The sequence below is a fragment of the Cibotium barometz genome, chromosome 41 (assembly GCF_041138505.1).
Source record: "Cibotium barometz isolate CiBa-2024 chromosome 41, ASM4113850v1, whole genome shotgun sequence".
Lineage (NCBI taxonomy): Eukaryota > Viridiplantae > Streptophyta > Polypodiopsida > Cyatheales > Cibotiaceae > Cibotium > Cibotium barometz.
In genome coordinates, this window is record NC_141086.1 from 46,929,906 (window position 1) to 46,941,551 (window position 11,646).

The window sequence follows — 11,646 nt, forward strand, 5'->3', positions numbered from 1 at the left end:
GTGCTTTCATATCTTTTCTCTCTTTCCTCTATTATTGTTGCACCCTTGGGTGTGTGCTGGGATTTTTCTTTGTAGGTTTACCCATAAGATTTATGCATAATGCTCGTGCATGCTATATGCATAATGCCTCATGCTTAAGGCCTTATGCTTAAGCTTTATGCTTTATGCATAATGCTCATGCATGCTTTATGCATAAGCCCTCATGCTTAAGGCCTTATGCTTAAGCTTTATGCTTTATGCATAAGTTTTATACCTTATGCTTTAAGCTTTATACATAAGCTTTATGCTTTATGCATAAGGATTATGCATGGGCTTTATGCCTTATGCTTTAAGCTTTATGCATAAGCCTTATGCATAAGCTTTATGCTGCTTAAGGCCTTATGCATAAGCCTTATACATAAGCTAGTATATTTTCTTAATATTTGATTACTAATCTTTTGTATGTATACATTACTAATCTTCTTAATATTTTCTTGGTTTGTATGTATGCATTACTAATCTTTTGCTCACCCTTTTGTTGGTTTTGTAGGTCCTCTAATCCTCTCTTTCAACATCATGAAAAAGAGGTAAGTGCTTTTATATCTTTCCTCTCTTTCCTCTATTATTATTGCACCCTTGGGTGTTAGGGATTTGTTTGGTAGGTTTACCCATAAGCTTTATGCATAATGATTATGCATGCTTTATGCATAATGCCTCATGCTTAAGGCCTTATGCTTAAGCTTTATGCATAAGGCCTCGTGCGTAAGGCCTTATGCTTAAGCTCTATGCTTAAGCCTTATTATGCATAAGCTTTATGCCTTATGCTTTAAGCTTTATGCATAAGCCTTATGCATAAGCTTTATGCTCTATGCTAAAGGCCTTATGCATGGGCCTTATGCCTTATGCTTTAAGCTTTATGCATAAGCTTTATGCCTAATGCTTAAGCTTTATGCCTTATGCATAAGCTTTATGCCTTATGCTTTAAGCTTTATGCATAAGCCTCATGCTAAGCTTTATGCATAAGGCCTCATGCATAGCTTTATGCATAAGCCTTATGCTTTATGCTTAAGGCCTTATGCTTAAGCTTTATGCCTTATGCTTTAAGCTTTATGCATAAGCCTTATGCATAAGCTTTATGCCTTATGCTTTATGCATAAGCCTCATGTTAAGCTTTAAGGCCTCATGCAAAAGCTTTATGCATAAGCTTTATACATAAGGCCTCATGCATAGCTTTATGCATAAGGCCTCATGCACAAGCCTTATGCATAAAGCTTTATGCATAAGGCTTGTGCATGAGGCCTTATGCATAAAGCTATGCATGAGACATGCATAAAGCTTTATGCATAAGGCCTCATGCATAAAACTATGCATAAGGCCTTCTGCATAGTGCTTTATGCATAAGCCTCATGCAAAAGCTTTATGCATAAGGCCTAATGCATAATGCTTTATGCAAGGCTTGCGTAACGGCTTACATAATGCATAGTGCCGGGAATGAGATGATTCTCAGCTTCTTGCATAATGGCTTACATGCTTTCTTAATATTTGTTTATTTTTTGTGTTTTGAAGAATGAGATGATTGCCGAGGTCAATTGACTTAAAGAGCCGGGAAGTCTTCATTTCATAATATTTTTTTAATATTTTCTTTGTTTGTATAGATGTGGCCTAGGTCCTTGTCCTCTTGTCCCACAGACCTTCAAATTGAGGCTTTCATCGAGTCTCAATGACAGTTTGCTAGGGAGATAGAGGGCATCTTCGGCTATACTCCCACCCCTGAGCAGTTTGGTAGCCTATGCAGCATGCACTCCTTTACCATATCAAGTCCGCCCATAGCCCAATAGAGTCCCTTACCAGGCACTTTACCCTTGCTAGGCACTTCACCTGCCTTTACATTCACCCCTTATCCGTCAGCCCCAGTAAGTGCTATAGCATCTCCTACACTTGCACCTTCAGGAGATGTGACACCTCACGGTCATCATGGCTCTCATGAGAGTGGTAGCCGTCGTCATAATAGGGAGGGTAGTCATGGAGATAGTGGTGGCGGTCGTACCTCTTCATGCCGCACTAGCACTGAGAGTGGAGGTAGAGGAGATAGAGGATGCCTAGGGCAATGCTTCGAGGGTGGGGATAGTGCTTCAGAGTCACCACCACATCATGGTGATATATCATATTATGACATCACAGATGTGGGTGGCATAGTTGATGACTCTCGTGGTGGGAAGGAGGTGGTAAACTACTTGCGCCAAGTAGTTTTTGCACACTATAAAGACTGCTTTATACATTTTAAGCAGCAAAGGAAGAGCCTAGTGGATGATTGCATTAAAGCTGTCCACAAGAAGTATCCTAATCCTCACAACCAAAGGTTTAACATTAGATGGGTGTAACACAAAATCAAAGACATACTTAAGAATAGGAGGTCTCTAGTAAGGAGACATGCAAAGGAGGAGAAAGCCTGAATAGATGCCGGTCAAAATGGACATGACAAGCCATCTATTGCTCATAAGGGTGAGTGGAAGAAAGCCAAGAAGGAGGTCCTAGAAGGAGTAGTGAACTAGTAACAAAGAGAAGCACGACGAATACAAATGGAGCGATATGGATCGTCACACTTCGGATCTGGAGGTCGTGCATCATGGGAGGCCGAGTTTTTGTATGTATAGTGCAACTTCATGTCTTTTCTTTGTATTCTCTCTATTTGAGTTGTGTTATAATGTTTGTCTTGTGATGTAGTAGCATGACATTGTGGGTAGAGATCCTACCCCATAGACATGTGTCTGTAGATGCGATATTAGATGCGATTATAAATGCGCTCATAACATTTTAAAGCACATTGTCAAAACGTGTCTATGGTCGCTTTTCCTTGTAGTGCTAGTCATCACACTCGCTCTTTGGCATACTTACTCGAAGCTCGATCGAGCCCACTTACGCACTACTACATGCTATGTGATAGAAGTAAAGAAACAATTCTAATGTTAAAGTTGAGGTACACGTGAGCAAGTTGAAGATTTTGGTGCATATCAAGTTTGTGTGTCAGCTACATGGGCTCTTCAAGTTATAAAATGCAATGATGGGAAATTCCAAGACTGCAATTTGATAACCTATAAAACAATCCTATATGGCAAGCTCATGTCATCAGATAACCATAGTTTACAAGCAAGCTCTAATTCAATGTCACTAAGTTGATCTTTCCCCTCACTTTGGTCTCCTAAAACATAACCTTTTGCTAGATGAGTAGGCACTAGTCTCACTGTATCATGGTTATCGAAGGGCATAAATACTATAGGTAAGTTGGTCAAGCATATCACTCCTTGAAAATCATCAATAGACTCACCTAGAATGGACATAGTGTGGGTAATAACATCTCATAGAGTGCTAGGGTGAGTGCAAGGTAATGCTGTTGCCTCCATTTCTCTCTTGCTTTCTCTTGGAGAGTTCTTACTTGGCCTACCATGAATTGGAGTAATGTGGTGCCATAGCGTTGAAAATATGTCCTACACTACCAAAACAAAGATGGGACATGGCAAAGAGCTTTTTCCCAATACGTTCCCACTTTGTGTAAAGTTAAGTTGTCAAGGAGAAGGAAATAGTATTTGGGGCTACAAACATAGAAGGTGGTTGTATGCCCACTTCCCATCATCCATGGACTTCTCGAAGGGTGATGTATGCCTTTTGAAGCCAGTTTTTCCATTTTCATTTTGATGATGAGGTAGGTGCAATGAACAACACTTTGTCACCATAGGAATGTTTACATTGAGTTTTAAGGGTGGTAAGGCTGAACTCTCATAAGATTTAATTGGTCTTATTGGTTCTTCCTCCGGAGGAGATGCCAGGGAAGTGAAATTTGGGGTGAGGAGACATCAAGCATCTCCAACATAGCAAATTCATCGTGAGCAACCTATTGAGGGTGATCTTGATGAAGAAGCTACATGTGAAGCCTCTATTATTAATATAGTTGAGGTAGAGTGTGATCTTTGAAGATTTTTGAGAATCCAAAATTTTTGAGGGAGGGATGGCAAAGATTCCATCATGACTTGGTTTCCCTTGTCTACATTTGAACTACTGAAGGTGGCCTAGCTCTTGGCGAGGCTTGTACATTAGTGTCTCTTGGAATGATTAGATTGCACTTCAGAACCCAAATCCACACCTTGAAGTAGCCTTAGGTTTGGCTTGATTGTAGAAACAAATTCACATGGGCCTTCAGGCTTTTGGTTGTTGAGATAAAGCAAGATGAGTAACTTTGGGGACCCATTTAAAGATAGGTTGTGGCTTTCTTGTGCTTGGGTCTTTATTGGCCGTTGGTGTTTGTTTCGCAAAAGATGTGGATGAAAAGTTGGAAGTAGATGTTGTGTGGAAGTAGCCTTGGGTTGCATTGATGGTGGTGAGGCTTCGTCCTTGTAGCACTCAAGTGCTAGGTGTTGTAGTGTATTGGGTGTGGATGGATTTTTACCATGGAAACACTCCCTATGGCCTAGTCAATTTTTCCATTGAGCTGCATTCATCCATATCCATCCAATAATGACATGTCCTCTCAAGGTTCTAAGAGGCATTACCAAAAAGTTACCGACCAAGTGTTTGTTAATATGATAGTTTCAAGCAAGCCAAGCACTTCACTATTTTGGGTGCTGATACCTTCTACTATCGAGTTTCTTTTTTCAACTTGAGGTTTACTCGACTCATTCTATGGAGCAAAAGAGAGTAAATTATGACTAGCACTTGTGTGAAGTAGTGCATTGTAGAAAACCTTACCATAAGTATACATGTGTATATATATGCGCGCGCGCGTGTGTGTGTATTCATGAAGATGTCTCCTTTTTTTCCAAAGGAAGGCAACCGAGATGAGGTGTACCCTCGAGCTAGCATGAAGTTCAAGCACGGCTAGGTCAATGGAGCCCAAGCCTATAAGATTTTTCTCAGGTGGACACATAAGGTCGTGGACCATTGATGCAAGGGGCACAAATCTCAAACCAAAGAAAAAGGTTGGAAATATTAAGCAAACTCGAGCTATTGGGTGACCACATAAAGCCACGGTGCCACTAGGAAAAAGGCTAGTGAGTTGAATATCAAAAACCATTTTTGAATACAGTAAGAGATCGAGCCAGCCCATTCTTATGGGTTATATCCCAAGCAAGCAAATGGAGCTTGACATGTGCATAGATATAAACCCACATTGCCAAACAAATGAATGGTACATCTTGTTGTCAAACCCAAAACCCAAACAAACAAGTGCATGTTTCAAAACATCAACCAAATCTAGAATCAAGACCAATTGATGTAACCCAAAGATTGATGAAGGGAGTGATCAACCCAACATGGATCAGAGGTAAAGTCACGAAAGGACTCAACATGAATATATGCATGCTCCATCAAGTCAGAAAGGGTTAAGGGGGAACCAAGAAAAATATGTGCTACATGAGGTCACAAGGGTGCACCATGAAGTTAATGACACTTGGTGAAGCAGGTTTAGTGAGCGAGTGGACATCCTGCAGGTGGACCATGAGGCCAAGAGGTCAATTGACTAGAGTTTAAGAAAGTCTATAAACATAAATAGCTTGAAGTATAGGTGGCAAAGCGCAGGTGTACTCTACCAAAGTCTAAGGAACAACTTGGACATGTACTAAAGCATCTACAACAAGCTAAGTAGGGTAAGTAGGATGATGCAAGCTAAATATCAAATACAATTAGTGACACTTGGGAGTAGCATACCAAGGGGAAGTGGTTGATAAATGTCTACATTTCATACTTGAGTGTGGCAAGAAGGCTCACATGCTCATGGGGTTGAAGTTTCCAAAGGTGAGGGATCATTTAGAGGCCAATGACACGGTGTCATGAAGGCTAATATAGGCTCAAGAAAGAGAAGTTAGAACGTTGTGCATAAGCACAAATATATTCATTAAGGCGTAAAGGTCAAAGAAACCTAAACAAGGGTGCAAAAGGTAGAAGGGACATGAACCATTACATTCCAAATCGGTGTTAGAGTAAGTTTGGTGTCCAAGCATGCAAACGTGACAAAACATGGCAACGACCCCCCAACACAGACCCAAGGATCTAAGGAATCAATGGCAAAGAACACATAAAGCTTATCTTGGTGTCATGATATCTAGGGCTTGACTTGACCAAGAAAACCTTATCCTTAACAACATTGACAACAAAGATTGGAATGGTAGATGATTAGAATGGTATGACGATGGGCCAAGAAGATAAAATTTATGACAATGAATGATGTCAATCTCCTCAACAGCTCGAAAATCACTAGGAAATCTTGGATTGACGATGCCCAGAAAGCTAGCACTTGGTCAAAAGTGTGCGTTTGTAAGTAATTGTTCACCAAGACTTCCAAGGCTCTAACAATTCACATGGCAACAACTCCCCAACACGAACCCAAGGACTCAAGGAATCAATGGCAAAGAACACGTAAAGCTTATCTTGGTGTCAAGATATCTAGGGCTTGACTTGAGGAAAACCTTGTCCTTAACAACATTGACAACAAAGATTGGAATGGTAGATGATTAGAATGGTGTGATGATGGGCCAAGAAGATAAAGTTCCTCAACAACTAGAAAATCATTAAGAACTCTCGGATTTACAATGAATGAGGACAATCTCCTCCACAAATAGAAAATCATTAAGAACTCTCCGATTTACAACGCCAAGAAAGATAGAATATATAGGACTCAGGAGAGCCAAGGCGCTACATTATCGCTGAACTACATCAACAATCAGCCTCTGACATAAGGCATTCATGAAAGCTAACATAGCGGCATGGTACTTCAAATTAACAAGGCAAGTGTTGCATTGTCAAGAGGACATATATATCAGGCTCACGCAGAAGAAGTCATGGTGGCAAGGACCAACACATCAGCCGAGTACCTCGCACATTGGGAATCGAGGGAAAGGGGTTTCTAGTCCAAGCTAATATAGATAAAAAACATATAAAATTATGCATAGTTGTAATGCGTTGGACACTACATTTGCCCATGGCTAATGGTGAGACAAGGAGATGGGTCACCTTCTTGCGTCCCGATGTCCGAGAGCCACATTTTGGGCCCGTGATGATAGATGGCTAGTTATATTACTTAACTATTAATTATGTTAATTAAGTTGATTATTTATTAGTTATAATTATATTACTCATTGTAGGGCCCTATTGACTCAACTATTCAGGAAAAATTATTCACTCACCTTTTAGAAAGACGACAACCATAATAAAACCAAAGATATTTTTAATTTTTCATGACAAAAAATCCTATGGATTCACATTTGGTAGAAACATTCTAACAATGACATTTCTTGATATTTCAAGTGATTACACTGGCGCACACGACGCAAAACACTGCTAGTCGAGCTATGAAGTGTTATGTGAAGCGAGTTTTCTTGGGCAAGCCCCTTATTATTAACGATTTCATTTCGAAAAAGCAAGAAGACCCTCCTTCTCCCTCGGCACTCTCTCTCACACACACAGACGCCAACACGTACGCCCGCACGCGGGCACACACACGCCAACAAACACGCACGCTCGCACAGAGCCTCGCACGTGTGCTAGCCTGTAGGTATTGCTATTCAGTTGAAGAAACAGATTACGCCAACACACATGCACGATCACACAGAGCCTCGCACGTGTGCTGGCCTCTAGGTACCATCCTTGCAATCTGTTTCAACCGCCACCAACTCCTCTCGCCAAAAAAAGGAGACGGATACCAACCGCCACCAACTCCTTTCGCGCGCCGATACATCGTGTTTAAAAAACCTCATAATCTTAACGTAATGTGGTGAAACATTAGAATAGTTAAAGGTTCAATAATATTGCTAGTCTTTAGTTAATTAATTAATTGGTTTTCTTTTTTACCTCATTGTGGGCCCCTATTAGGAAGATTACGTTATCTCAACATTGATCTCATCATGTACAGATTCTATGAAAAGGAGAGGTTAGAATGTAAATCTTCAAACATACACGGCCACATGCACCAAAGGCCCAAAATATATTATCATTAGCTGGGTTTGTACAAAATGATAAAAGTGTAAGTTCAATTCTTGCATTATTCATGTAGACAGATTCATGATCATTAGCGGGGCCGCTTCATCTGAGACGACGGAGGAGGCGGCAGCAGTACAGGCCCCCGAAAAGCCCAATGGGGTACCCTATAAGCAGGCCCCAAGGGGATGCAAAGCCACTTATCCATTGCACAAGTTTTGCCTTACGATCATGCGGTTTTGACCCCGTACTTGTATTGCTCGGTTTAGCACCGCCACTGGCCGAGCAAAGTGTGGGCAAGGGATTCCCGCACAAGCCCGGATTGTCCTCAAAGCTGGTGTAGTTGTACCTGGTGTTGAAGTTGTTGGCATTGGGAATGGGGCCTTGCAGGTGGTTGTGCGAGACGTCAACCACGGATAGGCTGCCCAACAAGCCCAGCTCTGGAGGAATGCCACCAGTGAGGTTGTTATAGGAGACGTCTAGCACTTCCAGATAGATGAGGTTGCCAAGGCTGGGCGGAATCTTGCCTTGAATGAGGTTATGTGATAGGTTGAGGCCTGTGAGGCCCAGGAGCTCCCCGAAGCTTTCGTCAATCTCACCTTCCAAGAGATTCATCGAAACATCGAAGAAGATCCTACTGCTCACTATGTAGTCAAGGACCTGAGAGCTGAACTTGAGCGTCACGGGGAGCTCCTCGTAGAGCGTCGACTGGTTTTGAGTGGAGTTCTGGTTTAGCTTGAAGTAACTGAGATGGGTGACGGTGTTTGGCATGCTGCCACTGAAGCGGTTGTTGGAAAGATCGAGCGCCTGCAACAGGGGGAGCTTCCACACCCACCCGGGGATCTCTCCGCTTAGCTTGTTGTAGCTCATCACAAGCACTCGCAGCTTTGATAATCCAGTTGTAGTAAAATTGAAAGCACCTGAGAGGTTGTTATTCCCCACATCGAAGAGTACAAGCTCTTGGCAATCTGTGAAACCACGGGGCAGACCTCCGAAGAGGCTGTTTTGCTGCACTGTGAACGTCTGGATCTTCTGCATCTTGGAAAGATCAAACTGCTCTATCGTCCCCGTGAGGTTGTTTTGGAAGAGGCGTAGTGTCAGAAGATTGGTGCAGTTCTCCAGAGCCTTGGGAATAGGCCCGCTCAGCGCGTTGTTGGAAAGATCAAGCACTTGAAGCTGTGCCAACCTGCCAAGCTCCTTGGGTATCCTTCCAGAAAGCTTATTGTTTCCAATCAACAAGTTGTTTCTCAATGCACTCAGCTGGCCCAGAGTTACCGGAATTTCTCCCTCCAGCCTGTTGTTGTCGATGGTGAGATCTTGCAGGGCTGTGCAATTTCCCAAGGTAGAGGGAATGGTCCCTTGAAGGCGGTTTTTTCCTAAGTACAAGACTTGAAGCGTCTGTATTCTTCCAATGGAGCTAGGGATGACGCCTTCCAGCTGATTAGTATCAATATAGAGACTTGTTATGGAGCCGCCAACGGCCAAGCCATGAAGGAACTGATCTGGGATGATGCCCGCCAGATTGTTTGTGCCGAGGAATATCTCTTGTATGTTTGGAAGCTGACCAAGTTCAGGCGGTATGGATCCTTTCAAGCTGTTCCATTCCAAGTGTAAGGCCTGCAGGGCTGTGCAATTTCCCAAGGTAGAGGGAATGTTCCCTTGAAGGAGGTTGTTTTGTAAGTACAAGACCTGAAGCGTCTGTATTCTTCCAAGTTCAGGCGGTATGGATCCTTTCAAGCTGTTCCATTCCAAGTATAAGTCCTGCAGTTGTGAGAGGTTGCCTATTTGAGGAGGAATTCTACCCACTAGACTGGTGGATATCAACAGCAGGTTCTGAAGCTGGGTGAGATTCGTAAGCATTTGGATAGGGATCTCCCCATTAATAGAGTTCTTACTCCAGGCAAGCGTCTGCAACTCTGTCAACTTCCCGAAGGAATCTGGTATTTTGCCCACACCTCCTGAGTACCCCAAGTCAATCCCCAGGTTTTGATGCCGCAAGTCAATCCATTCTAATTGAGTGCAGTTGCCGAGCTCCTCCGGCACTGGGCCCAGAAGGTAGGCGCTATACAAAGATAGCTCTCGTAGCTTCGTGAGCTCGCCTAGCTCCCTAGGAATGGACCCATACAGCGGATTATCCGCCAATCTCAAATCTACTAGCTGTGAGCATTGAGAGAGTGATGCCGGTATCCCACCGGTGAGCTTGTTACTTAGGAGATGCAGCGTTTCTAGGCTAGTGAGGTTTTGTAACGTTGCAGGGATAGGACCTTGGAGGCTACTGTGAGACAAATCCAAATAGTTTAAAGATGTGCAACGTCCTAAGGAAGGAGGAATCTCACCTGTGAGGTTTACCCCATCAACAGCCAGTTGTGTTATGGTTGGACAGAAGTCGAAATCTTCCGGCAAGGATCCATGAAGCTTAAATGGCCTTTGGCCCGTGCTGTCGATGGTTTCTATAGTCTGAACATCCGCCACCACCAAGGTCTGTAGCAAAGGGAGGCGCCAGATTTCCGTTGGAATAAGGCCTTGTAGTCCGATGACAAACAAGACCAGAACTTCCAACTGCTGGCAATCACCCAATGAGGGAGGAATGGCTGACCCTGTGGCGTTGAAGCCCTCCAGAGCTAGCTCAGTTATGGTGTGACAAAAGGAAAAGCTCTCCGGCAGATACCCATTGAGAAGCCCAGATTCGTCGACAATAAAGAGCACGCTTAGAGCCGGAAGCTGCCAAATCTCTGGCGGGATAAATCCCTTCAGGCCAGTTGCTTCTAAAACGAGCGTTTGTAGCTGCTTGCATTGACCCAGTGATGGCGGTATTCCACCCACAAACACGTTACTGCTCAAGTCAAGGGTGAGGAGGGCGGAAAGATCTCCGAGGGACTCCGGCAATTCGCCGTTGAGCAGGTTGAAGGAGAGGTTGAGGTGTTGAAGGGCACTGTGGGGGAGGAAGAGGCCGCTGGGTAGACTGCCGGAGAGGTTGTTGTCGGAGAGGTCGAGTGTGGAAAGAGCAGGAAGGAGCGCGAGAGAGGGGGACACGGAGCCAGACAGATCGAAGCCCGCGAGGTTCACAGCGACTACGTGCAGGTTCTGGGCGTCGCAGACGATGCCCGCCCACGCAGCCCGTCCGCCAGCGCCCCCCTTGCATGGGTTCTCTGCTGCGGATGAATGAGAGTTGCTTGTGCCGTGCCAGGATGCAAGCCGTGAAAAAGGATCACGGGTGATGCCCGCCTTGAACGCCAGCAGAGCTTGGGCTTCATTACTGGAGGGTGAGGTTTTAGCTGGCGTACATATTACAGCCCTTCCTAATAATAACATCATGATGCTACCTAGAATGCCTAGAAGCTGCAGGGTGTGGATCGTTAATGCCATCGCCAGACTGCCAAACCAGCTTTCAAAAATAGATGTTCTGCTGCATGAATCCTTCTGCCCAAGAACATTATTTTATAACCCAAAAAGGCCAATAATGATCACGACTCGAGAGTCAATAGTGGAGGAGACGACCCACTGGCGGATGGTGGATGCCACCCCGGATGGGAGGACTAGACTCACTAGACTCATGATCAGAAGGACTAGACTCACTCAATAGTGGAGACTGACCCACTGGCGGATGGTTTGAACTTTAAATGAGTGCTAGGAGAAAAGAAATTTCAATTAGCTCCCCATGCTTAAGATTCTCATCTTGCTTCGATATGTAAAGTTCCCCTTGTG

The 11,646-nt window shown here is 43.8% G+C and overlaps 1 protein-coding gene across 1 annotated transcript; it reads right to left on the reverse strand.

Annotated features, from left to right (window-relative positions):
• Positions 1 to 7,928: 7,928 nt before the first annotated feature.
• On the reverse strand, positions 7,929 to 11,348 carry LOC147615018 (uncharacterized). The gene has a single exon (XM_086780304.1). It carries the CDS (start codon positions 11,305 to 11,307, stop codon positions 8,047 to 8,049), a length of 3,261 nt encoding a protein of 1,086 aa, XP_086636430.1. The 5' UTR covers positions 11,308 to 11,348; the 3' UTR covers positions 7,929 to 8,046.
• Between the last annotated feature and the right edge of the window lie 298 nt (positions 11,349 to 11,646).